Genomic DNA, 13,973 nt, shown 5'->3' with positions numbered 1-13,973 from the left:
AGTCGTGAATTGAATACTTTTAATACTTCTGTAATTTAATTTGTTATTAAATTGGTCATGTACTGATGGAATATTGGTGACTTGAGGTGTTTGATGGTTTACCACCCTTGAACAATAACATTGTACCCTCAACACAACTGCTACCCAACACAGTTTAAGTATTCAGTACTTCCAACAATCTTTCCTAGTACATTCAGAAGCTTAGCTTGCCTTGTATCCAGCGACGACTACCGCTAATTGATATGTAAAACAGATGAAGAATTCTCTAAGGCAACCCTCAATACAGTCTGTCAATATCTGTAACATCTTCATTGTTATTGCAGACAATACAAACTATTGACATAGTCATCTTGGTCAATATCACATTGTGACAAAAAGCCAAGTCCAATATGTAGAGTTCAAACAAGACACCACTGAAAACAGATAAACAAGTGGTGTGAGTATGCACACCGCATAGCCTTACACGGTTACACCATAGACAGTTGAACTGACAGCACACATTGCAAGAATTTATAAAAGATTATTAACAAATAAACAAGTTTTCAGGTGTGAGTAAGCACAACTTTACACCAAAGATAGTTTAACTGACTCTACTTATTAAATTGCAGTAATTGATAAATCAGTATGTTCTTATCTATAACAATAGACCCTCCAACATTTTGGAGGGTATACTGTATGCTGTAACTACTTGCTACAAGATCATTGAATTACTGAGTACAACAACAAATCTAGTTCTTCTGAGTGAAAATATGACGTCTGTACGTCTACTTGTTCGTTCCTGTTGCTGTCTTTAAATGAAGATGTACTTTCTTGTGTCACACATTTTCCTTCACATTTAAAAACTTTACAATATGACAAAACTAATATTATTCACACGTACCACTAAAAACTGGTCAAATGAGACGCTGTAATGTCAATGAATAATAAACGCAAGGCAAATAATTTCAATACTTTTGCGATTTCAAGTTTACTATTGAATTCTTTGATCCATTTACACAGAACTAGCATTAATGATATCAATTCCTTTGTTTTCTTGGCATTGGTGAAACAGAACCCTGGATAAAATTCTATTATACAGAATCAGAGAAACCAAACCCTTTCATACCATGTGTATTGACACATCTACAAACCAATAGATTGTCTACCATACCATGTCTATATCAATGCTTATACTCAGCAAGGACACTTCTATTAATTTTGTCAAGAAACTACCATTTGGGATGATATCTGGGATATTTAGATATTTTACAACCAGGAAATAGTTTAAGTGTGGTTTATCTTTTGTTGATTAATGTGTTGAAATTTTAAATACATTTTAAGCCCTTCTTGGCAGACTAGAAACAGACATATTCTAATTGACGATATTATTTCAGAAAAGATAATGATGTGTTTGAAGTTACAGATTTACATCAAGTAAACTGCAAAATGTGAACACATGCCACAATGCATCTAACTGCCTTTGCACATAAACTCACGATAGAGCACAGACTGGCAATACAAGCAAGACTTTCTTGGTTAATTTGTGTAGCCGTGGTCCCTCCATGGACTGTGGTTCAGCACAGTGATCATTTGTCTACCATTTGTCAAGTACCGGTATGTAAATTTAATACAACTGATAATCTGATATGTACCTGATCACAGTCCCTCCATACTGTGTGTGTGGAAGGACTATGACCTGATAGACTTTACAACATATACATTTCGAATTTAGCATATAATTTTAAAAAGTCCAAGTAAATGTATGAGTTTTGTACATTTTCATTAAAATACTCAGATTTGTTTTCCTTTCTCTTGGTCCATGGTCCATGGCAATTGGTGTTGTGTTGATCACTGTCTATATTCTTTGTGGTTGTCATGAGTTTGTATCAGGAGTTCACCTATGGTGCCTCAATCAGGGACCATGGTTCACCTTATCAAAACAACAAAGCCTTTTGTTTTATCACAGAGACACAGGTTACCCTAAGATATACATCACTAAGGAAATCCAGTCACATATATGTATCAATTACCATGACGACCACATATGGTGATAATCCCACCAGGGACATGGCTATTGTACCAATTACATTACAGTTAAAATTGATGCATCTCTATTTGTTTTAAGATTGTGGTCAGGCAATGTTCTTGACAACTTCCATTTTGAAAAACACCCATGAATTACAAAATCTATACACATGTTGAGCATTGAGTGTGCTATCTACGTATCCAGTTAAGGTGATATGTGCCTTGAAAGTGAAAGACTTAAACTTTTGCTTGAAATTTCCTCAAGGAATCTTTCAACCATTCTCTTTCAAAATCAAGAACAAAAATACCGTCAAGGACACTATGTGCTCACATTCGGTTTTAATTGGTCCATTCGAGAAATATTTAAACCAGGAAAAACAAGAATGACAAAAGCAAATAAGGTCTCCAACTTAGGTACTGGAGGTCATCTTTAGGAACATGCATATCAACTTCTATAGCAATGGAGAAGAGCAGATCCTAAATACATACAAATGTAAGCAAATGTCAACAACAAAAAACAGAGAAGGCTTGATAAAAAGAAAAGGTGGAGCGGGCAAAAAATGCACAAGGGATCTGGTAAAAAAGTAATGCTACATCATTGATCTTCTAAACCCTACCCCCTCCTGCATATCAAATGTTCCACCCCTTGGTATTACATAAGACCAAATGACAGGAAGTACATTTACGACCTTGGAGATTTTTAATTAATGCCATGAGTGTTATCATTCTAATGTAAACAGCACTTAAGCTAGTTACAGATAGTGAAATGCCTTCCACTGTGGGTGGTGATTACAACATCTGGAATTATCCTGGATCCAAATTTCTCATCAGTTTTTGTATGTCTTACATAAAAAAGTTGCAAAAATTGGTCCAAAATGAAAAAATCACCTCAGCTTTGTTTTCTGGATCAAATTTTCCTACAAATTGGTATCAAATATGACAAAATTATGTTCACAGCCTTCAAAATTGTCTCACAACATATCCTGGGTTAGTATAGGTCATTTAAGGTCACAAACTGAGAAAAGTACCTAAAATATACAAATTTTGGGGTTTCCCAACACTTTGAGCAGAAAATTTATCTAATAACATCTTTTGGGACTTTATACCAAATTACACAGCTATCAAACAAGGGACTTTACACCAAATTACAAAGCTATCAAACAAGTAATGTTGAGATAAAGTTTTCTTGACCAAAAATGACAATATTGTCTTAAAAATAAAATTTTTTATATTTCAGGACAATTTCCACATATCTAACTACTGTCATCTCTGTACGTCTGTGTACGAAATATGAAAGCTGTCTGTCCAGGGGTTTTAAAAAGGAAACACTGTCTAAGATTTTTTGACCAAAAATGACAAAATTGCACAAAAATAGTGTTTTTCCCAATTTTGTCATAATTTAAACAAATTAGAAGAGTAACACCCTTGCAAAGAGACAACCCAAATTTGAGAGCGATTGGGCGGCGGTTTCAGAGAAGAAGAATTTTACTGAAAATGAGAAAAATCACAAAAAAATTCAGCAAAAATACAAAATTAAGGATATCTTCACAATATTCATAAAACTGTATAAGGTTAACCTAAGGTACTTGCACACAAATTTTCAAAGCAATCAAAAAAGCGGTTCTTGAGTTATTAATTCTTAACCATTTTCACATTTTGTAAGCTCATTTGCATAATTTTGGCAATGCAGACTTCATTTGAACAAAATCCCATCTATAGCCTAGGATGCATCCACACACCAAATACCAAGCTGAAACATGCAGTGGTTTGCCTGTTTTTGATGTTGACGGACATACTGTACATACATACATACATACATACATACATACATACACACATACATACAGACGCCATCGACTTCAGCCTATACGATAAACTCACATTGGTGAAACCAAATGTGAGCTAAAAACTGGAGGTCACCGTGCAAATGTCGGAACTAGAGAAACAAATACCCCAAAATTTACCGATATTTGAAATTCAAAATGGCCGCCATACCTGTGTTACCTCTATGAAGTAAAGATTAAATGTTGGATTTTCAAAAAACTAAGACGGTGAAAGTTTTTCTTTCTACAAGAGCTTTAAAATTAGCCTCAACATTTGGTAGATCAGAAAAAATTGTAGAAATTTGAGAGCCAAAATATCTGTCCCTGAGGTGCGTTCTACCTTAAATAGTTTACCAATGACATGTAAGGCACAGAATAAATGAAATACTACTTTATGTGTACTTAAACTGCAAGTACTTGTATACCTTGGACTAAAACAAAAATGACAAGTACTGGTATACTTTGGACTGGAACAAAAACTACAGAAACATTTTACTGTGGGGGTGGTTTTAATATTTATGTCAACCATTGATTAATGCCGACCATCATTTGGGCATTGTACAGTGTACATGTTTTGTTGAAGTGGAGGGAACTGAAATAACAAAGTCTATACAGATATGTCAAATTACAGTACCATTTAAACTTTAATGGAATAGTGTTGCATTTTAGCTCACCAACCTACAGAACAGTTGTGTATTCACAGCTCATCAGCAATCTGACCCAATCTTCTAACTTTAAACTCTGGAAATCATTTCCAATGTTAGAAAATCATTTCAGATTACTTTAAATTACCCAAAATTATTAATCACCGTGACTTCAATGCATCTGAAATTTCACTCAGCCTTTAGAATAAACTTATCTACAAGTGGATAGTTTCTATATCAAAAACTTTATCACTCTTGTCATGTACACATTGAGATACTGCACTGTTGTCATGTACTCATGAGATACTGCACTGTTGCCATGTACACATCAGATACTGCAGCATATATACATGTAGATGTCATAACTATCAGCCAATAGGCCTTTCAATGATAAATATATGTATAAATAGTCAATTTACAGTGACTACTAAGGACAAAAACAGATTATAAAGCAAGATATCTTTAACAATGCTACTGTAAACATAAACCTAGCAGAAATTGACAGACAAACACAACATTTGGACTTTCACAGCAGTTAGAAAGGATTGATACCTTTGTAAAGATCATGGAGTTGAATCTTTCTGCTGGATAATCTGTCAGTCACCCAGGTAAATATTGTTTTCATCAAAATAAGACATTCATGGTCCCTATGGACTGGACTATGAAAAATGATGACCATAAAAGAATACAATGTACCCAATAAGATATTTCCTGGAATTAAAAAGTCCATAGCACCTAAAATCAAATATAGAAATAACTGACACAGGTATGTATTTGACCTTCTACCAAAAATAAGAAACTACATGTATTGTGCAATTTTTATTACCATTTGCAGAAGGACAAAAAGCAGTCAGTCCTAGGAACCTGTAAACTAAATTTGAAAGCTGTAGGACTAGCATTTTATGAAAGATACATTTATGTTTCATAACAAATTGTGAAAATTTTGTTTTCATAATTATGTTTTCATAAAAAATTGAGAAAATTTATTAATGCAAATTTCATGATACTTTTCACAATACAGGAACCTATGAATAACTTTGAATGCTATTACACTTGCAAACTCAAGTTGCAGTTTTTGAAAATCATGTTTTAACAAAAGTGACGAAATTGGGCCCAAATATTAAATAACTAAATTTCATCACCATTTGGACAAGTGATAATAAAGCAATCCAAGAGAATATTAAAACCAAATTTGACACCTATTGGACAATGATTCCCAAAGAAGTCTTTTGACAAAAAAATGAAGAAAAACAGTCAAAACTACAAACATGAGAATTTTATGCTATATTGAATACATGGCGCCCTACCAATATTTTTACCAAATGTCAAAGTAATAACTCTGTTATTAATGGAAAGTTTGTAAATTTATGAAAATCATAACTATAAGATTTTTCTTAATTGTCCAACTGCAAACCACATCTATGAAATTCTATTCAGTTCAAAATAATCATCTAAACATTTGACATACTTATACTGGTCATATTTGGTGTTATAGTTTTTGAATTATGATCTCCACATATTTGGTTGACAGACAGTCACTGTCAGACACACACACACACACACACACACACACGACAATATAATGACATTGGCCCCCTAATGTGCCTTGAAAATTCTAGTTGGCAGTCAATGTTTCAGAGAATGACAGTCATTATTATTTTTTGATGGCACAGGTAGGTCAATATTTGAGTGTGAGCAAGTATGCATCAGTAACGCTGTTACTATGTTGGAAGTGTGACTTTGAAGACTGAGGTCTATCCAATCAGCTGCCCTCATCCAGACTACAATCTAACAGAACCACCATTACCATGACAATAATAAGATCATTGATAAATTATAATTCAGTTTGCTATGGATAGCAATGCCTGAATCGGTGTTTTTGTTAAGGCCGGTACCCCAGTAAATGTTACCAGGGTTCCCCAGTCATTTTACCGGGGTTCCCCTTGGTATATCAATGCAATCAGATTAGGGGACAGCAGAAATGTTACCGGGGTTCCCAAATCATTTACCGATATTCCCAAACCTTCGCAAAAACACTGTGAATGATAGAATTGACCGTCAATATCAACAATAAACAAGTCATTGTTGATGACACAGTCCCCACTTGTTAATGGGTACTTTGATTACATGTCCTCAGAGAGGATAGAGTCCTGTTCACTAATTAGGTCTGCGATAAAAATACTTTGATACAGATGGCGCTCAATGGCCAGGAATGAGTTCCATGGTGGTGAAAACATAAAACCAATGTAGGCCACCATCCTAATTACAAAAGGTCATTATATGAGTCAACTAGGAATTAATCGACAGGATGTTGCCAAATATTCTTGCATACTATCCTAACACTAACAGATCATCACCGGTACCATATTTCATAAAGTTTGATGCAGTATTTACAACACTCTGAGATCAATATCTGTATCAAGTTTCATCAAATTTGACGCAGTATTTGTGGATATATCACTCTAATAGGCCAAACCCGGAATTCGAATCGACCACTGTACAAACAAAGCCATGTGCGCAAACGCGCACAGACGTACGTGTATTTCCATACGCGTTCAGTACACATGTGGGTTTGTTTGTACCGGCATCACATGATTATTTGGGCGTACTGAGTATGTAGAACGGCGAACGCATCGCGTCCTTTTTATTCCGGAGTAGAACCATTAGGAAAGTTCATTACATATGCAATTACAAATTAATTAAAATGACACTGATAAATGTCTTTTTCACCGTTCAATCAATGTGAACTTAACATCTGTACCAAGTTTAATGAAATTTGATGCAGTATTTCTTGATATATCAGCCTAATTATAAAAATTCAGTGATTGACATGATACTGCTACATGCCGTAAAACAAATTGACGTGCATATGTATGAAATAGGTCAATGTCCTCGTACTAACTTTGAATGATACTGGTGGAAATTGTAACAAAATCGCCGCCAAGCAGCCATATTTGATCTTACTGTCTTAAAAATCAACATGCATATGTATGACATAAGTAAATGTCCATGTACCAACTTTGAATAAAGTCGGTTGAGACTTGCCAGAGTTATAGCTCTCAACATGGCAAAAACCATAACAAAATGGCCACCATGTGGCCATATTGGATCATATCATGAAAAAATCAACATACATATGTATAACATAGGTCAATGTCCTTGTGCCAACTTTGAATAAATTTGCTTGATACATGTCTGAGTTGTGCTTCCAGACATGAAAAAATTGTAACATAATGGCCACATGGCAGCCATATTGGATCGTATCACAAAACAAATCAATGTGCATATGTATGACATAGGTCAATGTCCTTGTACCAATTTTGAATACAATCTGTTGAAACATGTCTGAGTTATGGCTCTGTACATGAAAAAATCATAATAAATGGCTGCATGGCGGCCATATTGGATCGTATCACAAAAAAAATCAACGTGCATATGTATGACATATGATGTAATCCTTATACCAAGTTTGAATGAAATCGCTCTAGGCAACTTTGAGATATCTGCATGAACGGATGGGCGGACAGACGGACGCACGGACAGATGCACAGACATGACCAAACCTACTAGTCATCCAGACGGTGTCCTTGGGGACTAAAAACATCTGCACAAAGTTTCATCAAATTTGGCACAGTCGTACCAGAAACAGCACTCTAAACCCAAATTATGCAAATTAGCACTAATTATGCATGCCACACCAATATAAATGGACCTGCATATGTATGCCATAGTGTAGTATCCTTGTACCAAGTTTAAAAAGAATTAGCATAGGCATATCTCAGATATCTGCATTCATGAGGCCCTATGCATGGACATAGCATTAATATTAATACCATCCTGGAACCCCTGTGGATCATTCCTGGCAGCCCTGTGGATGGATATCAAATACAGGAAAGAAAATGGCTGTCACACAGCCATTTTTGATCAAATCATTACAAAAATCGACGTGCATATATATGTCATAGGGATTAATATATGTACCAACTTTCAATGCCATCGCGCCCGGCATCGCTGAGAAATTTACGTGAACGAACACACAGTTTTCAAATATAGGAAACAAAATGGCCGCCACTCAGCCATTTCAGATCGGATCAAAACAAAAATCAATGTGCATATGTATAACATATAGAGTAATCTATGTACCAAGTTTGAATGGAATCGCTCCTAATATCACTGAGAAATTTGTGTGAACATACGCACCGACATCAAATACAGGAAACAAAATGGCCGCCACACGGCCATATTGCATCGGATCACAAAATAAATTGACGTGGTAATAATCCTTGTACCAGGTTTAAATGAAATCACTCCAGGTGTCTCTGAGATATCTGCGTGAACAGACGTCCAGGGGGACTAATAAACTCATACCATAAACCATAAACACAGTATAATATAAATACCCTCATACGATAAACATAATTCTATAAATAACAGACAGCAGTACTTTATTGAAGACTGCAAAATCTTGAAAGGAAACAAAAAATGATGTAAAAAAGAAACGCTAACATTCTGAATTCCAAAGAGTTTACATTGAAATACAACACAGTAGCGATGACAGTTATTCTCTGTACTACTTACAGCAGATTTAATCAACTTCATATTGATACCGCTGATGAAGACTGGGTACAATAATTCAAATCTATTAAATTTTAGTATTTGAAATTCACATTAAGGACAGACAAGAAAAGCACACAAATACATGTACAAGAGCAGCATAATTCGCATAATTCATATTTTTTTGAGTATGTAATCCCTCATCCCCAAGTACCGTAAGTAAAATCCTCCCCACTTCCCAAGCACGAAACCCCCTCTCCCTTCCCCAAGTACCGGTATGTAACCCCTCCAAAATTCAAAATTTTTCGGACAAAAGTTTTACAGGCTTTAATGTCGAGCTAAATAACTTGGCTATTGAAGCACACAGACAGATGCCAGAACTGGAGGTATTACAGAATTGTTCATACATTGATTATTAACAATCTGTTCATTCTCATTAAAGTGTTTGTTGGCACTACTCACCAATGTGACAATGACATTGACACAGATTGGTGACAAACACAGACTCTACCATGTACATACATGTATCATGAATAACTGTTCTGCCTGTATGTGAGTGCCATCATCAAAGGGCAGGGCTAAGAATGCAGAATTTAAAAGCAGTGTTTGTGTGCAAGAGCAGCTTATTGTGCAGAAACTTGTCCCTCACTAAGGCTACAAGGGAGTGAAGATCATTTTACACTGCTTTTCAAGAGAAATGTTCAGTTTTTATTTGGTAACTGTTACCTGAGAAGTGCGTAAGTAGGTAGACTGACTTAGGTTTGGTAACCACACAACCCACACACAGTAGTCTAGCGTCTATTGATACATGGTTCAACTGTGGTTCAGTTAAAACCCTGTATATAACAATCCAGTTGCTTTATGACCGACTGATCTCAAATTGGTAAAACCTACAATTCTGTTTTGAAGACAGCTCTACAACAGAACACTTATTAGGCAGAGAGTGACTAATTTGCATAACAATGCACAAGTTGTACTATCTATTATTTAGTAAGTGTTCCTCAGTTCTGTTGTCTGCTTGGATAATACAGATACACTGCGGGTGGTCTAAACATCCAGTATATTAAAAATATATCTTCTTGCTTCAAAGCATATTTGAAGGTTTATTCTAAAATTTAAGCTATTTTTTGATGCATTCAAACTGTTATATTGTTGACTTTTATATACTAATCCTATACAAATAAAATGTTTAGATTAATTCAGTCCATTTCAAGAAATCACTAATTAGGAGTTTGATTTGACTTCCTCTTACAGCTAATAATGTGCAGTGCTCTCTGTGACAACAAAATACTGGAAAATTGATAATTACAAATTTATTTAGCTGCAAAACATACTCTTAGTCAACCTAATAGCAACCAAACCACACTTTTAAAAATATGGACCTTGCAACATTTTTCTTTGCTAGTCATGTTCTTTGTGCATGTAGGAAGATACGACATTTAATATTTTGAGGCAATCCTACACCAACAACGAGGTATCAAACATAGAAGCTATACAAAACTCAACAGAATGAAGTTTGCTTTAGCAATAGAAGATAATATAGAAATCCTTTTTACACTGCACATTATTTCTTTTAATATGTAAGGTTTACATATACTTTATATACACTTCAGTCATTTTAAACCTTTGTTCAATTTCAGTTTTTTCTGTAGACTTAAAGGGACAGTAGATGTAACTTATGATTTTATCAATTTTTGCTGTTTTGATGTCAATTACGGTTTCTTGTTCTACTCCCTAAAACATATTGATATACACAGTATTCAGCTTGTCAACTCAGCCTGTACATGTGTAAACTACATTACTGTTGTTGACAAGTGAATTCTAGTCCACACTAGAATTCAAATGTAAACAATGCTGTTTTGAGAAACTAAATAGCGTGTGTTTCAACATGCTTTGTGGAGTACAACAAGAACTTGCAATAAATATACACGACAAAGATAGTGAAAACGTCATCAAAACTTACAGGTACTGGCCCTTTAATGATTGCCATATAAAATCTAACATGTTTTATCCAAGGTTATGGTGATCTGACAGATTGTGATTACAGTGACGTGAAATTCTAAAGATTTTTACCATGAGGTCACAACAAAATTCAAATTGCTAAAATTCTAAGGTGCTAGACACTGAGAGTGAAAAGCCCCATACAATTCAATGATACCATCAGTGAAAGTACTTTCTACAAGGTCATATAAAAGGTCATATCATATTGTGAATATAGTGCATAGAAACAGGGGAAGTGGATGCCAATGCATTGGCTTCCTGTATTTTAAAATCTAATAACAAAATGCAATATGACTGCAAGCATACAATGAAATGTCTTTTTACCGGAAAATATTTAATCATAATACCTCTTGAAAATCAGTCTTCTGTGACACCACCTGTCAGACTTTGCTTTCATTTGGTCATATGTACATGTAAAGTTTGTTTGACATTTCAGGGATCCCTCATATCATAGGATGCTTTATCTTTCTAAATTTAGTCTACAAAGGATGACATCAATGCTGTAGCTTTGTTAATGGTTAAAGTAGATTAATTCAAACAAATCTGCAGGATCACACTAGATTTTGTCTACAGTATAACACTCTCTAGTCATTAAGCTCATAATATTTTGTTCAGGGATTAGGATCACTCTAAAATAAAGTTCTGTCAAGATAATGGATGTTCACAGGTATAACCCTATTGTTATCTGTAAAAACAGTGGACTCATAGTAACATTAGCATGGCATAGGATGAGTTGATGTACATTTCTTGATAACATCCCCCACCTCAAAAAAAGTTAACAAAACATCAATGAAGGCAACCATTTGAAAGTTTGACCAAATAAAATAACTCGATGATCACCAGATGTGAAACAAATTCAAATGAACTCACAAAGAACTTGAATGATCACTTAAACATCAAAGTTTTCTCAAAGGAGTCAAAGACAAAGGAAAGGCACAGCCTGTGATTGCGGGACTGTAGTGAAGGTTATGATGTAAGCCTAATAGAAGGTTAACTGATGCTTCTCTGCTTTACATTTACAGTCAAATGGTTCTTGAATACCTGACATGTAATTTAATAATACCTTACATAATCAGAAACAATTACAATATGAAGTTGTCTAATGATGTGAAATTAGGATGATACATTAGTCAGACTGTAAAATTATACTTGCAACAACTCTGCCTGGAGACATAAATTTCTATAGGTGAGTCATCCCAATTAAGAGTTTATTTTTGAAATTTATTATGGGCATCACAAGAACAACAGTTCAGCAGTTCTATCATACAACAACTTGCTCATAAAGCTGGCTATATCCATACAGCTCTGCCGCCATCAAATTCAGACGTTTTATTTCAAGTAGTCTGAGCATTCCAGCTTTTCAGATACACAGAAACCAGCCATTTATTAGTGTTACATTTTATAATTTACATATATACTTTAAAGTAAACATTAGTGTTCAGAGTCTCAGGTAATTACATGCAAATGTAAAGTATGATTATTTAATATAGTGTGATACACAAACATTTTGCAAGATAAACATTTCATGATGTTAATATAAATGTCTGCCATCAACTCCATTAGGATCTGAAAATTTACAATTTACAAATAAAACTCCATACCAATTAAAAGCTGTCAATTTGTGATTGAATTATGAAATAATTTTTACAACAATTTTTCAAGTAAGATCTACAAAGTTGAAGGCTTTCAAAAGCTTTCCATTGTCACTTGGTGTTGATCTGTCAAAAAACTGAATCTATATGGACCTAAATTTTCAACAGAAATCTGACACCACATATATTAATGTACTAAACTGCTGTTGGAGTGATCAATTAGGATATGGAAACTTTTCAGTAATTTGGACATGTACAAATCAATTTTACGAACGTTTTAACAGTATGACGGTGGCTATAAATTAATTTTAGATAGAAAAATTTAATCATGAAATACTCTGAAAATTTAAACTAAACAAGAACTTCGAGAATTTCAAGAGCAAGGCAGTGACCAAACAACCAAGCTTCGAAATAATATTAAAAGATCTTGTGTGCATAGCTCAGAATAATTTGTACACTACAAGTATCAGGATTTCATAACATGCTTCAAATTACAAACTTCACAGCTCTGGGATGGGCCACAGAGCATGACAGTAGATGATGCCCTGTGAAAAGTTGTATCGAATCACAAATATTGGCTAAATAATCGATCAACAAAATTAAAATTAATTTACATAGGGCATGTTTATGCTTTGGAAGTTAATTATAAAATTTAGAAAGATGTTCTCCATCTGCCCAGGCAACTGACCATACATCATATTGTCTACATGTACTGGTGAAATCAACCACGCTTTCACGCAACTATTGTTGATAAATGCTGAACAACAAAACTTTTGGGTACAGTGTGCATCATTTTGAGTGCCGAAGTAGTTTCTTGTTGATTCAAGACTGTGTCAACCAATTTTAAGTTTTATAAAGAAGTTAGAATACATACGTACACATGCACACAAACACAACACAAATAGCCTCGACGGAGGCGGTACTTACACTTCGATGAGGTTCACGGGTACGTTCCGATTCCTGATGCTTCTCCCCGCCATATTTTAAGATTACCCTTTCTTGATAGCGGTTTGGGCTCTCATTGAGATTATCTGGCGGCTACTCATATATCAACAAGAATATTTCTTTTCTAAAAAGAGTCTGTGGAAACAAATTGAACCCCTGTTCAGGATTCAAACGGTACGTGATTCCACCATGATCCCTGGTGAACCCATAGCGACCGAAAACGCTTTCCACTTCAAAGTCTTAGAAACGTCCAACAGGTTTTTTTCTGCATTTATCCTGGCAAAGGCAACCACTGAGTAACGTTTAGTCAAGTCTACATGTTAAAACAGTCACTGCTGATCGCGATCACGGCGTTGTAACTCAGGCCTGTCAGCCCTGTCGACGATAAACAAAATGGCGAATATTACATT

The 13,973-nt window shown here is 34.8% G+C and overlaps 1 protein-coding gene across 1 annotated transcript in view; it reads right to left on the bottom strand.

The window, feature by feature from the left end:
• LOC139123138 (protein FAM149A-like) overlaps positions 1 to 13,973 on the bottom strand; it is a 65,448-nt gene extending 51,475 nt beyond the window's left edge. Inside the window, exon 1 of the mRNA XM_070689156.1 lies at positions 13,546 to 13,973. Coding sequence (XP_070545257.1) covers positions 13,546 to 13,598 — 53 coding nt within the window. The 5' untranslated portion in view covers positions 13,599 to 13,973. The remainder of the gene's footprint in view (positions 1 to 13,545) is intronic.

The sequence above is a fragment of the Ptychodera flava genome, chromosome 22 (genome assembly GCF_041260155.1).
Source record: "Ptychodera flava strain L36383 chromosome 22, AS_Pfla_20210202, whole genome shotgun sequence".
NCBI lineage: Eukaryota > Metazoa > Hemichordata > Enteropneusta > Ptychoderidae > Ptychodera > Ptychodera flava.
This window is presented reverse-complemented; position numbering and strand designations above follow the sequence as displayed.